At 52.7% G+C, this 13,774-nt stretch overlaps 2 protein-coding genes across 12 annotated transcripts in view; one reads left to right on the plus strand and one right to left on the minus strand.

Annotated features, from left to right (window-relative positions):
- Positions 1-9,347, plus strand: part of SGSM3 (small G protein signaling modulator 3) — a 29,251-nt gene extending 19,904 nt beyond the window's left edge. For all 9 annotated transcript variants that reach the window (XM_082279512.1, XM_082279513.1, XM_082279514.1 and 6 more), the window contains 11 exons: positions 1,707-1,834; positions 2,139-2,294; positions 2,831-2,885; positions 3,307-3,356; positions 4,611-4,763; positions 4,862-4,932; positions 5,251-5,299; positions 5,510-5,595; positions 5,951-6,073; positions 7,450-7,510; positions 7,917-9,347. In XM_082279512.1, the coding sequence (XP_082135638.1) occupies positions 1,707-1,834; positions 2,139-2,294; positions 2,831-2,885; positions 3,307-3,356; positions 4,611-4,763; positions 4,862-4,932; positions 5,251-5,299; positions 5,510-5,595; positions 5,951-6,073; positions 7,450-7,510; positions 7,917-8,000 (1,016 nt within the window). In that variant the 3' untranslated portion in view covers positions 8,001-9,347. The remainder of the gene's footprint in view (positions 1-1,706; positions 1,835-2,138; positions 2,295-2,830; positions 2,886-3,306; positions 3,357-4,610; positions 4,764-4,861; positions 4,933-5,250; positions 5,300-5,509; positions 5,596-5,950; positions 6,074-7,449; positions 7,511-7,916) is intronic.
- Positions 9,348-13,271: 3,924 nt separating this feature from the next.
- Positions 13,272-13,774, minus strand: part of MRTFA (myocardin related transcription factor A) — a gene marked incomplete at its 3' end in the record, with an annotated part of 74,249 nt that continues 73,746 nt past the window's right edge. For all 3 annotated transcript variants that reach the window (XM_082279731.1, XM_082279729.1, XM_082279730.1), the window contains exon 14: positions 13,272-13,771. In XM_082279731.1, the coding sequence (XP_082135857.1) occupies positions 13,272-13,771 (500 nt within the window). The remainder of the gene's footprint in view (positions 13,772-13,774) is intronic.

Consider the following 13,774-nt stretch of genomic DNA (forward strand, 5'->3'; position numbering starts at 1 on the left):
GGACATGCCAGCTGCCTTCCGCTGTACCATGTCCACTCTAACGTGGGAGAGTGTGGAACTTGCTTCCCGTGTCTCCTGCTTGTGTTTGGGTAGGATTGATCTGAGAACAGAGGGAAGAGCATGGTATTTTGGCCAGATGGGACTGAGAGATGACAGAAAGAATCAATGATCTATGTAAATGAGAGGAGCCCACAGAGGCTGTGGCTGTGGCTGTGGTTTAGTTTCTTCTCTAGCTGCATTCTATTTTAGCAACGTGAAATTTCTGGGAATCCCCGACATCTATGTGCTCACCTACCTGCAATCTTTGCATCTCTGAATAGTAAGAGTTCTTGCATGCTCTGTATCCTACCCCTGGACACAGAGGGGGAGATTTTCTTATTTTTTTATTGCTTGGACTGGGAGCAACTGTGCCCCACAATTTTTCTAGTCCAGAAGCAAAGTTCAGTTTTCTGTTAAGCTCTGTGTATCCGATGTATCTCAAATCATTTAATGTAGCAAAGAAAACAATTATAAAAATAATTTTAAATCTAATTTTGTGCTTCTATATACGTTCCTAAAGTTTGGGTCTTTTTAATTAGGATCACATGATTAAAAGATACTGTTAATAACTTTTCAGTTAGCAGAAGCTTAATGTGTATATAGCTGTTGCAGCAGCTGTAGCTCAGGCCACGCTCTATTCATATTGTTTTCTATAATGCTGCTAGAAGATAAGCAGGGTACTAATTTGCTAGCCAGTGATTTTCTTGGCTCCTGAATAAAAGCTGTGTTTGTATAAACATTGGAGTTCAGTGAAAAATACGTTTATTTAAATGTTCATTTTGTTAATCAAGCTACCACATCTTCAGTATATTGTAGTGAGAGCAAAAATAGATACATGAAAGTACACTTTGAATTTAATACAAAAGGATTTTTTTAGAAAAAGAAGCAAATGGTTCATTGTTTCCAAACATCATGTACCCAGTGTGTAAGGCATTCAGATACATTAACTGTCTAAAGAATCCATCCCATCAGGTATCCTTCTGCATAAAGTAATAGATGTAGGCTGTCAAAACCCTGGGGGGATTAGTGATAGTTGAAAGATGCTTTGGTAACTTTTACTTTGGCTCATGACCATTTTTATACACCCCAAACCTTTGAAGCATGGTTCCTAAGGAGGTTGGTCTAAAGCAGGTGGTGGCTTTGCTCTTGTGGCTCTGACTTCACAACTGGGACAGGAAAGTGGGCTGACTTGGTTTTTCAAATCTTTTCAAGACTCAGTGAAGAATGTGTTCTCAGCCTGTGAGTTATACAAATATCAGAAGTAGTTCCACCAAAAGCTGATTCAATTTCAAGATAATTTCAGTTGAACAGAATTACTGCAAGTTCTCCAGCCTTGTGTGCCACACTTCAGCCGACTATATATTGTAGACACTTCTCTAAAGTAGTAGCTTGATATACTGAGTTTCCCAGACAGATCAAAGATGACATACCCCAGTTCCATGTGTGGTTTGAAGTACCATCTCCTTAAAATTCGATGCAGCCAAATTGGTATTTGCTATTTATGTTATTGAATAGATTGGCAGTAAGTACTTGCCTTAGTCTAGGTACTTCTGGTTAGGCTTTTTTGGTTTCTTCAGAACCAGTAATTTCTAATGGTAACAAAAAATAAATACCACGTACTTGTTTTCCTTCCCTGGCCTTCCCTCTGGCTGCATGGGTTCCACCAGGGGATGATGATCTGGAGGCACTGAAAGCCAAGAACATCAAGCAGACAGAGCTGGTGGCTGACCTGCGTGAGGCCATTCTCCAGGTGGCACGGCACTTCCAGTGTGTGGATCCCAAGAACTGCAGCATTGTGAGTGGAAACAGCTGGATCTGCACTGCTGTGTGCTCCAGGCATTGGTTTTGAGTGTCCACCACAGAACAGGGCTGTTCAAATGCTCCTGAAGTGTGGGCTTGAGAAAGAACATGCCAGGTGTAATGGCTTGAGGGTGAGGCTTGCTTAACCCATTCCTGGTGGAGGAGGGCTGTGCTGGGAAGTTGTCTGCTGGCTAGGAGCAGGAAAAAGGTTGGGAACAGGGGCAGGCAAGCTTTGGCAGATAGCTGGGAGTCACCTGTGGCTTTTCATTCCTCTCTGCTCTTATGTGCATGCCTGCTAGGATCTGACCCCGGACTACAGCATGGAGAGCCACCAGCGGGACCATGAGAACTACGTGGCCTGTTCCCGTAACCGGCGCCGCCGAGCCAAGGCACTGCTGGATTTTGAGCGCCACGATGACGATGAGCTGGGCTTCCGCAAGAACGACATCATCACGGTGTGTCAGCCGAGGGGACAGGCACCGGGGGGACATGCAGACCCTGCTTGTTTGGGGGGTTGCACTACCTCTCCTGCAGGGAAAGAAGGGAGAAGATAAGCTCAGAGCCCAGTTGGGAGCCCAGGAGAAACGGCTGGTGCTCCTGGGGGCTGCCTGGGGATGAGGCAGTGTGTTTCTGTGAGTGTTGTCTTGTGGGTCGTTCTTGCTGCCACCACAAAGTCCCTTTCCTGGCTGCTGTACAGATGTGCAAAACATGGATTTGGTCCAACCCAAGTCCCAGTTTAACACTGCACACTGAATTGTGGTAAGACTGTAAAAGCATCCATTTGCATTTAACTGTGAGCATCCCATCTGGAATTGGGGAGAACAGGATGTTTGCATTAGCTTTGTCCCCTTGAAGGCCCTGGGCCATGTGAGAAGAGAACTGTGACAAAGCAGTTGAGAAGAAAGCAGTTCCTCATTGTGGACATAAAGCCAAGCAGCTGTACCTCACCTGCCACTGCAACCTCTTCAGCTGGCATTTTCCTCTTTTTCAGATCATTTCCCAGAAGGATGAGCACTGTTGGGTGGGAGAGCTGAATGGACTGAGAGGTGAGAACAGGATGTGTTGCACTGGGGAGAGTGGGGCCAGATGCAGAGCATCCATTCATCTACAACAACTGCTCTGGCAGCAAAGGGTGTGCCAGGCACCCAGAGTATCTGCCAGGGACAAAGGAAATGTATGAGAGCAGTCATGCAGCAGTGACCTGGTTACTTCTTGGAAACGGCAAGTTTAGGCCTCATCCTCCTGGCACGGGGTGGTTGGGTGCATGTCACCACTGCTGCATGTGGGCAGTGCCCTGCAGTTGACTTTCTCGTGCAGCTGCCTTAATTACTGTGATTTTGAGGCTGCTTGCTTCCTTCTTTGGGGTTGGGCCCTATGAACTCTGATTTATTCTCAGCTCCCACTGGGCTTTGTGTAAGGATTTCTCAGTATCTTTGTCAGGCTTATCTTTTTGTTCACTCTTTGTAGGTTGGTTTCCTGCAAAATTTGTGGAGATCTTGGATGAGCGGAGTAAAGAGGTACTTAAAAAACCCCACAACTACAAAAAACCCCACATTAAAAAAAGGGTTGTGTCATAACTGAAAAAAACACAGTTGAAAAGAGCCACAGATTTCCCTCCTTCAGTCTGTTTGCTTTCTCTGGCCATTGAGTGCTTTGTGATGTGATCAGGCAGCTTATCTTCCTAAGCCTGTTTGCTCAACTTCCTCATGCTGACCAAGTGGTGAATGAGGGCCCCAGAGGGCTGCCAGGGGCACCTGTGTGGAATGCCTGGGGTTGCAAGGACCGCAGAGATGAAAGCTGAGAAAGCAGCAGGGAGAGAAGCAGGAGGATCCTATTGGGCAGTGTTTCTGTCTGCTCCCAGCTGCCTGTGTTCTTTTCCTCCTTTGAGGCTGTACCTATGGATCCTGCTCATGCTTTGTGACCATGACAGTAAAGTCTCCCCAAACAGCTGTGCCCAAGGGGACAATTGCTGTCTTAGTTCCTCTTACAGCTGGCAGTGATGAGATGGCACTTACCTATAGCAGATACTTCAATATGCCCTCAAGGTTGGGGTAGTGTGTATGAGACAAACAGCAGCAGCTGTTGACCTAAGCAATTTTCAGGGGAAGTGGAGAAGGCCCAGTTCTCCCTCTTCTCAGCATTTGGGGAGTGAGGAAAAGCTCAAAGTCTTACCCAGGAGGCCCAAGAGAAGCCCCCAGAGAGATGTTACTATTGACATCTCGCTTCCTTCCCCATCTCTCAGGGCTGGCTCCTTAGATGGAGATCACCTCTCTGTGCAAACATGTCCTGCTGAGCATTTGTCCTCCTAATTGTGGAAACAGAGGATCCCACTTACGGGAGTGTTAGCAGAGTGTCAGCGTGATACCTCAAAGTGGTGTACCCCCTGACCTGGAAATTCCTATCTAGTTCTGTTTGTCTTGACTTCTAGCAGCTTACGGAGTCCTAGAGACCCTTAATGCAAGTCCCTCTCCATACCTTAGCTCAGTCAGCATCACACCATCACATTCCTATGTGCTGAATGCTGCAGGATGGTGCTGGGGTCACCTGTGTGGTCTGCTGGGTACCACGTAAGCACAAAGGTCCCAGGAGATCCCCTGCAGTAGCACAGAACATGGGGCCTTATGCAAGAGCATGACAGTTAAAGAGGGGGGAGGGGGTTCTGGTAGGCACCTGGGAATGGAATTGGTCTGTGCAGAGGTGTAGGTGAGTGAACCACCTCCATGCTCTGCTGCCTGCCAGTATGCTGAGAGCTGGCTCTTGCTGTTCCTCAGTACTCCATCGCAGGAGATGACTCTGTCACCGAGGGGGTGACGGACTTGGTGCGAGGGACACTCTGTCCTGCCTTGAAGTCCATATTTGAACATGGATTGAAGAAGCCATCTCTGCTGGGGGGAGCCTGCCACCCTTGGCTGTTCATTGAAGAGGTGAGGTGTCCCAGTTCCTTTCATGGGGCAGTATTACCAGAGGGCTGAGGTGAGGGGTTGTAGGGCAGAGTGTGCTGACTGTTCTTCTGCTCCTCTAGGCTGCAAGCCGGGAAGTGGAACGGGACTTTGACTCTGTGTATTCTCGCCTCGTCCTCTGCAAGACTTACAGGTCTGTGCCCTCCTCCTCCGTGCTCCTCAAACTGATGCTGCTCTGCACCTTGGCAAGGGTCATGGTCTGTCCCATCCTCCTGTGGGTGGGGTGTCAGTAGGCTGCTGTGCCTGTGCTGACCTGGGCTGGCAGTGGCTCTTGTCCCCTTCCCTGGGCTCATCTGTTTGCTTCTGGGTCTGTATCTGGTTCTCTCGTGCCTGTGGGGGCACCTGTGGGCTCAGCAGTAGCATGAGAGCTGTTGGGGTATGAAGCAGGAAAGGCCTGTGTGTGTCTAGGGTGTCTCTGGAGCTAGCTGGGTCTTTGCTGTGATCTTTACAGGCTTGATGAAGATGGCAAAGTCCTCACTCCAGAGGAGCTGCTTTACCGGGTGAGTGCTGCCCCAAGCCCAGCCAGAGCCCAGCTCCTACTTGGGGGATGTTTCCTGTGGAGACTGTTGGAGGGAGATGCTTGAAAGCCTCCCAGACCTTCCCTTAGCCCCTCTGGTGCGCTGGTGAGGGTGGGAGCTCCAGGGAGGGCAGCATTTGGCTGTGTTGCTGAAATGGCTGCCCAGCCATAACCACATGTTCCCTCCCTGCAGGCAGTTCAGGCTGTGAACATGACACACGATGCTGCACATGCACAGATGGATGTGAAGCTTCGTTCTCTCATCTGTGTTGGACTCAAGTGAGTCATCTGGCCGTGTTACCCTCAGCATTGTGGGTGCAAGAGCTTGGGAAGGGACAGAGTGGGCTTAAAGGCAGCAGTAGTTTCAATCTTAGGCTACAGCATCGTTTTTCCCCCCTTTCACTGCAGCCACTGGGTGAGACTTGCTCCTTGTGTATTGTGCTTGCCTGATTCCTAGCTGGAAGAATCTATTGTGTGGAGTGGCTCACACAAGTTTACTGGGTTATCCTGTTCCCACTGGGGACAGGACTGTGAGTGGGCGTCAAGGCTTGGGCTGAAAATAGACTATCCCAGAGGGTTGGGGTTTCTTTGCCTGGCTGCAGCTGAGTAACATGCCTCTACCCCACTGTTGCAGCGAGCAGGTGCTGCATTTGTGGCTGGAGGTGCTGTGCTCAAGCCTGCAGACCGTGGAGAAATGGTTCCATCCCTGGTCATTCCTGCGCAGTCCTGGCTGGGTGCAGATCAAATGTGAGCTGAGGTGAGTGTCCTCATGGACCTTGCCAGTGTCTGGAACAGATTTCTTCCTCCTCTGCAGGAGGTGGCCCTGACTACGGCTGGGTTTGGGCCCTCTCCAGTGAGTTGCAGCATGGGCTGCCCAGATATCCCAGCTGCAGAGATTTTCTGCTGTCTGCTAAGGCAGCAACAAATGCCTGGACAGTTAATTGTGAGGCACTGTGCCTGCCTGATCCAAGAGTAGAGCTTGGCTCCTGGGGACCTGTTGTGACAAGCAGGCAGCGTTTGCCTGCCAGCAACCTCCTGCTGTACACCTACTCTGATGGAGAGACTGCCTTTTCAACCCCACTGCTCTCCATGTTCTTTGCCAGCCACTCTAAGTCCACACAGGGAACAGGGAATGTGTGAGGGAGACAGTTGGACTGTCACTGGCTGGGAAGGAGTCAGTCACCCGCTGACTCCCTGGTTAGGTGACAGAGTGATGTCAGGGGCTGAAAGCAGCTTTAGTGCCTGAGCTCACACAAGGCAGTCGCTTGGAGCCCAGGGCACACATCCCCGTGACCCCTGGCATCCATGTTCCTGGCTGTCCTGCACTCTGCAAAGCCAGGTGAAGTCCCAGGGAGCTGGAGGGAAAATCCCCTGCCATCACCACTGCTCCAGCCTGGTTGCTGCTGCTGTTCAGTGGGAGCTGGCTTTTGTCTGCATCACTGGGCTGCCTCCTCAGGGTGTTGTGTTCTCAGTCTGCTGCTGAATGGGAGGGGGTTTCCTCCACCTCTGGGCTGCTGTGTCCCACGGCTGCTTTCTCACAGCGTGGGGGCAGTGCCAGTTGGGCACAGCCAAAGAACCAAGGGGGACTGGTTCATGTCTTATGTCATTCTCCCAGCCAGCAAGGGAGCTTCTCATGCCAATCCCTTACAGTACTTCTGCTGCAGGACACTTCTCTTGCTCCAGAGAGAGGAGGCTGCAGGACTCTGAGGTGCTACTGGCAGGGGTCTGCTTCCTGGAGGGGAACCTGCAATCTGCCATTGCCAGCTGCGTGCAGCCCTCGGCCAGGCGTGTCTGTGGTCCCCCAGAGCCCGGGGCTGCCTGTGCCTCCCTGTGCTACTGCACCAGGCTCTGTAGGGGCTGCACTTGAGTCACATCTTCAAGCTTCTCCTTCCAGCCTGGGCCTGGCAGGATGTGAAGCCCAGCAAGGAAGGGGAAACAGGGAATGAGTGACTTGCTGCTGTCTTTTCAACACCATCAAACAAGGAATTTCATCCTTGTAAGCTTAGTGGCATGCCGGCACAAGCTGGGGAGACACAGTGTATTTGTGTGCCCGGGGCAGCAGTTGTGGGCAGAGGCCAGGAGTGTGGTCTGGGGTATCTGTTTTAACATCACTCTCTTCTGTTTGCATTGCAGAGTTCTCTGCAAATTTGCCTTCAGCCTCTCTCAGGACTGGGAGCTGCCAATAAAGAGGGAGGTGAGTAGGTGGCATCTCTTATTCTCTCACTCAGCCAGGGGCTTTGCTTACTGCCTCCTTCTCCCAGCTTTCTGCTTCAGCCCATCCTCTGCCTCCTCTGGAGCCAGCTCCAGAGCCTGTGGATGGGGCTTCTTTCCCTGCCAGAGTAGGCTGTGCAGCAGGAGCTGTGTGGCAGTGCTGGCAGAGGGGGCTGTCTGCCCTGCCCAGCTGGGGCAGAGGGAAATGGCAGGCTCCCTTTCCCCAGTGCTCTCCGAACCACTGTGCCAGCTGTACAAAGGTGGGAAGTACAGGAAGCTGCTCTGTCTGGGTGCCAGAGGCCTTGGTGTGCTTGGGCTCTGCCCACAGACACGACCTCCCCCTTTTTTGGGTGTGGTATACTGACCCGGGTCTCTGTGTTGTCCTGCAGGAGAAGGAGAAGAAGCCACTGAAGGAAGGGGTGCAGGACATGCTTGTGAAGCACCACCTCTTCAGCTGGGACATAGATGGGTGACCCCCACCCCGCCCCATCCTGGGGACCTTCTCGATGGCGCACACTCCTCTGCCCCACCCCCTCATGTCTCACCCCTTGTCCTTCCCTACCCCACCCACTTGTATCTGTGACAAAATCCCCCCCGGGGGCTGCCAGACCACCTGGGACAGATGGCAGCAGGGCTGAGAGGCCGAGCTGCAGACCCGAGGGTGGTGATAGTCGAGGGTGATGCTGCAGAGTGGCAAGTGTGTTCTGGCTACAAAAACCAAGTGCCCCTTCCCAGCTTTCCACATCTCTGCCACCCCCATCTTCTGCTTTCCTCAGCCCTGCCTCCCCACCCGTGCCTGGTGGAGCAGCCTGGCCCCATGGGCCAGCAGTCACATAGGGGTGTGAGTGTGTCTGTGGCTGGAGCTGTGGGGAAGAGACAGCCCTTGTGGGGTGGCTTTGATCCGTGAGAGCTGCTGCCATAGTGGGCACTGCAGCTGCATGTGGAATTGGGCGGGTGAGAGTACGGGAGCAGGGAGGGCACATCCCCTCCCCGTGCTGGCCAAGGGCTCCCCTCTGCTGGGGGACACTTGGACAAGTTCCTTTGACATGGAGCTGAGAAAGGGGAGCTGGCATCAGTTTCATCCCACCTCCCTGGCACTGGTGTGGGGTGTTGACAAGAGTTGCCCAAATTTACCAGCCTGTTACCACTGTAACAGCCTTAGGGGATGGTCCTTGTCTCCTCTGGGAGCAGACAAAAACCATCTCTCCCCTTAGCAAGAGTGTTTCATGCTGTCATTTTAGTCTGTAGATGATTTTTACTGTTAACCAAAAAGCTGTAAATTTACTCCAGGAACATGTATATTTTGGCACTGTTGTAGCTCAGGACAAGGTTTAGGTTGGAGCTGGCTCAGGGAGACTAACTCGTCCTCCTTGCCCTGCGACGGCAACGGGGACACACGGGTCAGGAGTGGAGAATTGCTGCTTTGTGGTGGTGGCTCTGGATACGGGGTCTGTGACTTTCTACTGAAAGCGCTTGTCTGTGAGCACAAACTACTGATGGGATGACACTAGATTCTTACTTTCCTTTATTTGGTGGGTTTGTAAATAAAAACTGCGTCTTGGGAGAGTGCTGGGCTTTGTCTTATTTTTTGACAGGGCCAGGACTCGGTTTCATTTTTCCTTTCTTCCATTTGACAATGGTGATCCTATTTCTGTGCTGGCACCGAGGGAGCTCCTTGCATCAGAGCAGCCCACGAGGTCAGGCAGCAGCTGGGGCACAGCCAGTTCTGCTGCCAGCAGTGGCAGCCCTGCCTCGCCTCTGCACCACCAGCCCTAAGAGCAGGTCCGCAGCAGAGCCCCAGAAAAGCCAGAAATACTGGAAACTACGGGTTGTAGGGACACTGCAGGGGGAGGGCCCTTAGGAAGGGAGAGAGGCTGGCAGAAAGCAGGGCTGGGTGGTGGGGACAGGAGTGTTGTCTGTACAAGAAATGTCTCTGGAAAAAGTAGGTGTAGGCTGAGCTGCAAAGTGGGACAGTAACAGGGCACAGGCCCTTGGGAGAACTGTGTTCAGAAGTCCAAGCTCGTGGGAGGGTGGAAGTTGCAGCATATGTGCTGATTTGAAAGTGAGTGTTTTCAGTGAAGGTAATTCCTTTGGAATGTGGCTGTGGAAGGGGCAGTGTCACCTCATCACCACCTGCAGTCCAGACCAGCCTGCTGGGCTGGGGGAGACTGTAATAGCTGCCCCTGGTAAAACCTGCTGGTTGCAGGGTAGGTAATTTCCACACACTGAGGGAATCTCCCTGCAGCTGAGAAGGATGAGCCACCACCACTTAAGCTGCTTTTTTCAGGTTTGACAAAGACACAAAGGGATCACCCACCCTTAGCTGAAAAAGGCAGAATGGCCCCAAGCCCTCCCACCAGCATAGCAGAGAAGTTTTTGAGAACGTGGCTGTTTGGAATTTTTTTAATAAAATGGACTTTTTTCTTCAAATATTTGTAACTGAAAAAATAATTCAATTTAAAGATCAGTTCTCTCCCCCATTAACTTGTCACTTACTTTTATCCTTTTCCAGTTGAATACTCGCTCTGGATCTGATACCCCAACACCATCCAGCTGTGATGGTGCTGATCACCCCTCGCCATTGGCTGCATAGTGGAAGGGAGAGTGCGTGCTAGTCAAATACACATTACAAACAAGTAGTGGTTACAGCAGAAAGATTCAGGATTACATTCAAGGTAGAGGCAGAACATCAGACTTCGTTTTTCCCAATGGGTGCAAAAATGTATGTCCAGGGGAATACCTCTTCCGACAAAGAACTATTGAACTATTATTCAAACAAATAATAGTAAGAAAGCAGAGAACTGGGCAAGCCTGCTCTGGGCACTGCTTGGGGAAAAGACTTTCTAACATTTCTGGGGCTGAGGCACCACCTTCCCCTCTGCCCGCAGGCACAGGGTTATCGCTCGCTCTCCTGGCAGAAGGCCCTTGTACGGAGGGACTCTCACAGGTCAGCCGGGCTCCTTGGGACATGAGGCTCATGGTTCTGTATCCTCTGGGCTCCTTGAAGCTCTTCAGCCCTTCAGCCAATGCATGTATGTTAGGCAAGGTCAGGGTCACTAAATTCTTACCGTTTCACACCTGATGGTGGATGGGTGAAGGTGAAAGGGAGCAGCTGTGAGCTCAGCCTTTCACCAGCAACCTCTGGAAGGGCTACACTGGTAACAGGCATTAGCATCTCTCTGCCAATGACTGGAGTACCTGGCCCAGGGCAAGGAACCAGGGCTGGGTCAGGCCAGGACTGCAGCTGGAGTGCTCCCACCTTCCTCTAGGAGCTCATTGCACTTTATTGATAATTTCCTTCTTTATTTAATGGCTGCAGATTTGTAATTATTTGTACAAAAGAATACAGCTGTTTTTTCTGGGGGCTACTGCAACTATGGGCTAGAAGAACCTGATTTTGCTTGAGTCTGACAAACAGGCAGCCTCACTTTTCCCCTTAGCATTTCGGAGATCCTCGCACTCCCCCCATACTTTCCTCCTTAGAAAGTCCTTGCCTCCTGCCCCTACAGATGGGCAGCTGCCCTAGGGGAGCTGGTGAGACCTCTGTAAGGTGATTGCTATATACTCACTGCTCCCAGTAAGCATCTGGGTTGCACCAGGAGAGAATTCAGAGAGGGCTCATGAAGATAAAGGGGATGCCCAGCAGTCTCTTTTATTCTGATTTTAGTTTGTGACACTGTAGCTTCAGCAATAGAAAGACTGTGGGGAAGGGAGGGTGTCCTCCCCAACCTGGACACTGAGGGAGGGAGGTAAGAGGCTCCAACTTGCTTACAGCTCAGGGCCAGAGGAGAGAGGAGGGGACAGAAAAGAAGGAAGCTGCCAGCAGGCTCCCCCTGCAAATGATTAAGAAAGTGGCTCCCCATGGAGTTAACAAGCAAACAGGGCTCAGGAAAGCAGGAGTATCTCCCAGGTGCAAACAGGCATGACCCCACCCAGCTGCCAGTTCAGTGGCTGAGGGAGAGCACATTGTGCAGGGTTGGCATTCACCTGCCTCACCACGGAATACAGGTACCAGCACCCCTGTGGCACAGCCTGCCCCTGAGAAGAGGACCAGGTACCAAAGTTGCAGGGAAGCAGCATGTGGCTCACAGCTACCCCTCCCCAGCAGGAAGCTCTGCAGCCCAGTGTGGGGGCAAGGTGGGGACAGCATCTTCATGGAGATACTGAGGATGGCAGTTGATCCTTTCATTGCCTGAGCAGGTCAGTACCTCAATAACTTCAGAAGCCACAGCTTCCCCCACCTCACTCAGCCCAAGCAGCCTGGACCCAGCTCAGGGCCAAAGCAGAGACAGCCTCATGGCGAGGTGGCCACATCCACCTAAGCCATGTCCCACCTGCTCAGTATGGCCATGAGTTACTACTGACACAAGAATTTTAAAGTAACGGAGTAAGAGCACAGGAGTGAGCCACAGGCCTGGTGTTCTACCACAGAGCCCTGCCCAAGGATAGCATTGTCATGGCTCTGAGGTCCTGGGGGCTTGTCCACCCACTCCTCAGTCTGTAGTTCCCCTGAGGCACCAGCCTGGGGTCCTACAGGGACACAGGGAACCAGCTTAAAGTAAGCAGCCATTTACTTTTGCCTCTTACCTGTGGGACTGGAGGGAGGGAGGAGCAGAGGCCTTTCAGGCTCCTCCCCAGCAAGGGGCCCTCACAGTCACTGAGCCGGGACCTGTGCTGCGCCACACAACACCCCTCTTGCAGTCCCACTTCCCCCTCCTCGCCTACTGGGTCCAACATCTATCCCCAGCTGCTGCTTTCCACTGGGGCATGTGCTGCAGTGAGGCACCAACACAGTGAAGGCAGGAGACAGATTGCACATGGCCCCCAATGATATGTTACTGATTACCAGCTGTGCCCCTCACCTGCTACCCAGGACACACTGGCACTTCCATGTCTCTGCCCCAGGCTGACTGCCCTGCTCATCTGGGGACGTCACAAGTGCCTGGGAGCTGGGGGCAATGGGCTGTGCCTGACAGCAATTTAACATATAAGGACCTGATTTTAGCACCTTAAAAAATGGTTTTGCAGCCCAAAGCGAGTGAAGCAAGCAGGCAGGCCGGCAGGCCCCTGCCAAGCTCAGCAATATTTGGGAAACCAGCTTAGACGTTACCAGGTTGGTGGGGAGCCCTGGTTCCCTTTGGCTACATTTGGAGAAGGTGCCTGTTCTGCCCAGCTCCTCCCAGCCCTGCGGCAGATCAGACCCTCCCCCCCCGACAGACGGCAGGTGCTGCAGAGGGCAGCTGCTCTGGGCCCCGGGCAGCCGTCCTGCCTGTGTGTCCTGCTCCAGAGGTAGAATCCCCTTCCACAACCGTTAAGACCGACCATGCTGGGGCAGCACAACCCCCTTTATCCGCCAATCCCAGGAAGGCACAGAGTGCTGCTTCTGGAAACGGCTCAGGCCCAGTCATGCTCCGTCCCACGTGAGGGAACAATGCGCTGCCATCGCTGCTCCTGCCTGGAGGAAGAGGGGCTGCTGGCTCTGCTCTCACCCTGGCTGGGCCAGGCTGTGTGGAGCGGGCAGGAGGCCACCAGCCCCACAGCTCCTCCTGCCTCATCCCCCCCAGCAGCCGTTCTCCCTGCCCTGCCCTGGCCCACTGCCAGCTTCATGCAGGAAGGACACTGTTAGGGGAGGAGTACAAATACTTAGGAGCTCGCTCTTTTTTCTTTTTTTTGGTTGACTGGCCTCTTCCCTCTGCATGCCTGTGCCCTCCCACTCCCATTCCCTTCAGTCTCTGCTCACAGAATTACAAGCAAGAATCCCAGTGCAGCTGCAGATCATGTCCATCAAGAAAGTCTGTGGAAAAGAGGCTGGGAGCTGCAGTGCTCAGGGGAGCCAGGCTCATGACAGACCCCCCTGGCAGCTCCAGCCAGTCCATGCTGTCCAAGTTAGCCTCAGCCAGATCCAGGGTTATGCCCCCAGATGGCTCGTGAGCAAAGTGCAATTCCGAGGTGTCCATAGGTGAAGGTGGGTGGTCCAGGATGGCCGAGCTGCTCAGCATCTCACTGTGGAGGTCATCAATGAGGGACAGGGGCTCCGGCCCATCGTGGCCTGCAGTCAGCAGCGGGAGGCCGGTGCTGCTCTCCAGGAAGTCCTCCAGCCGGCCCACGGGCACCGGCTGCCCCAAGGACACCGGCACTGCCAGCTCAGAGGAGGGGTGGCTGCTGGCCGGTGGGGAACAGGCTGGGGCCACAGGTGCTTCTTTCCCAGCTGGGGACGACTGATCCTTGAAGTCAGCAGAAATCTCTG

This window comes from Coloeus monedula (genome assembly GCF_965178545.1).
Source record: "Coloeus monedula genome assembly, chromosome: 4".
Taxonomy (NCBI): Eukaryota; Metazoa; Chordata; class Aves; order Passeriformes; family Corvidae; genus Coloeus; species Coloeus monedula.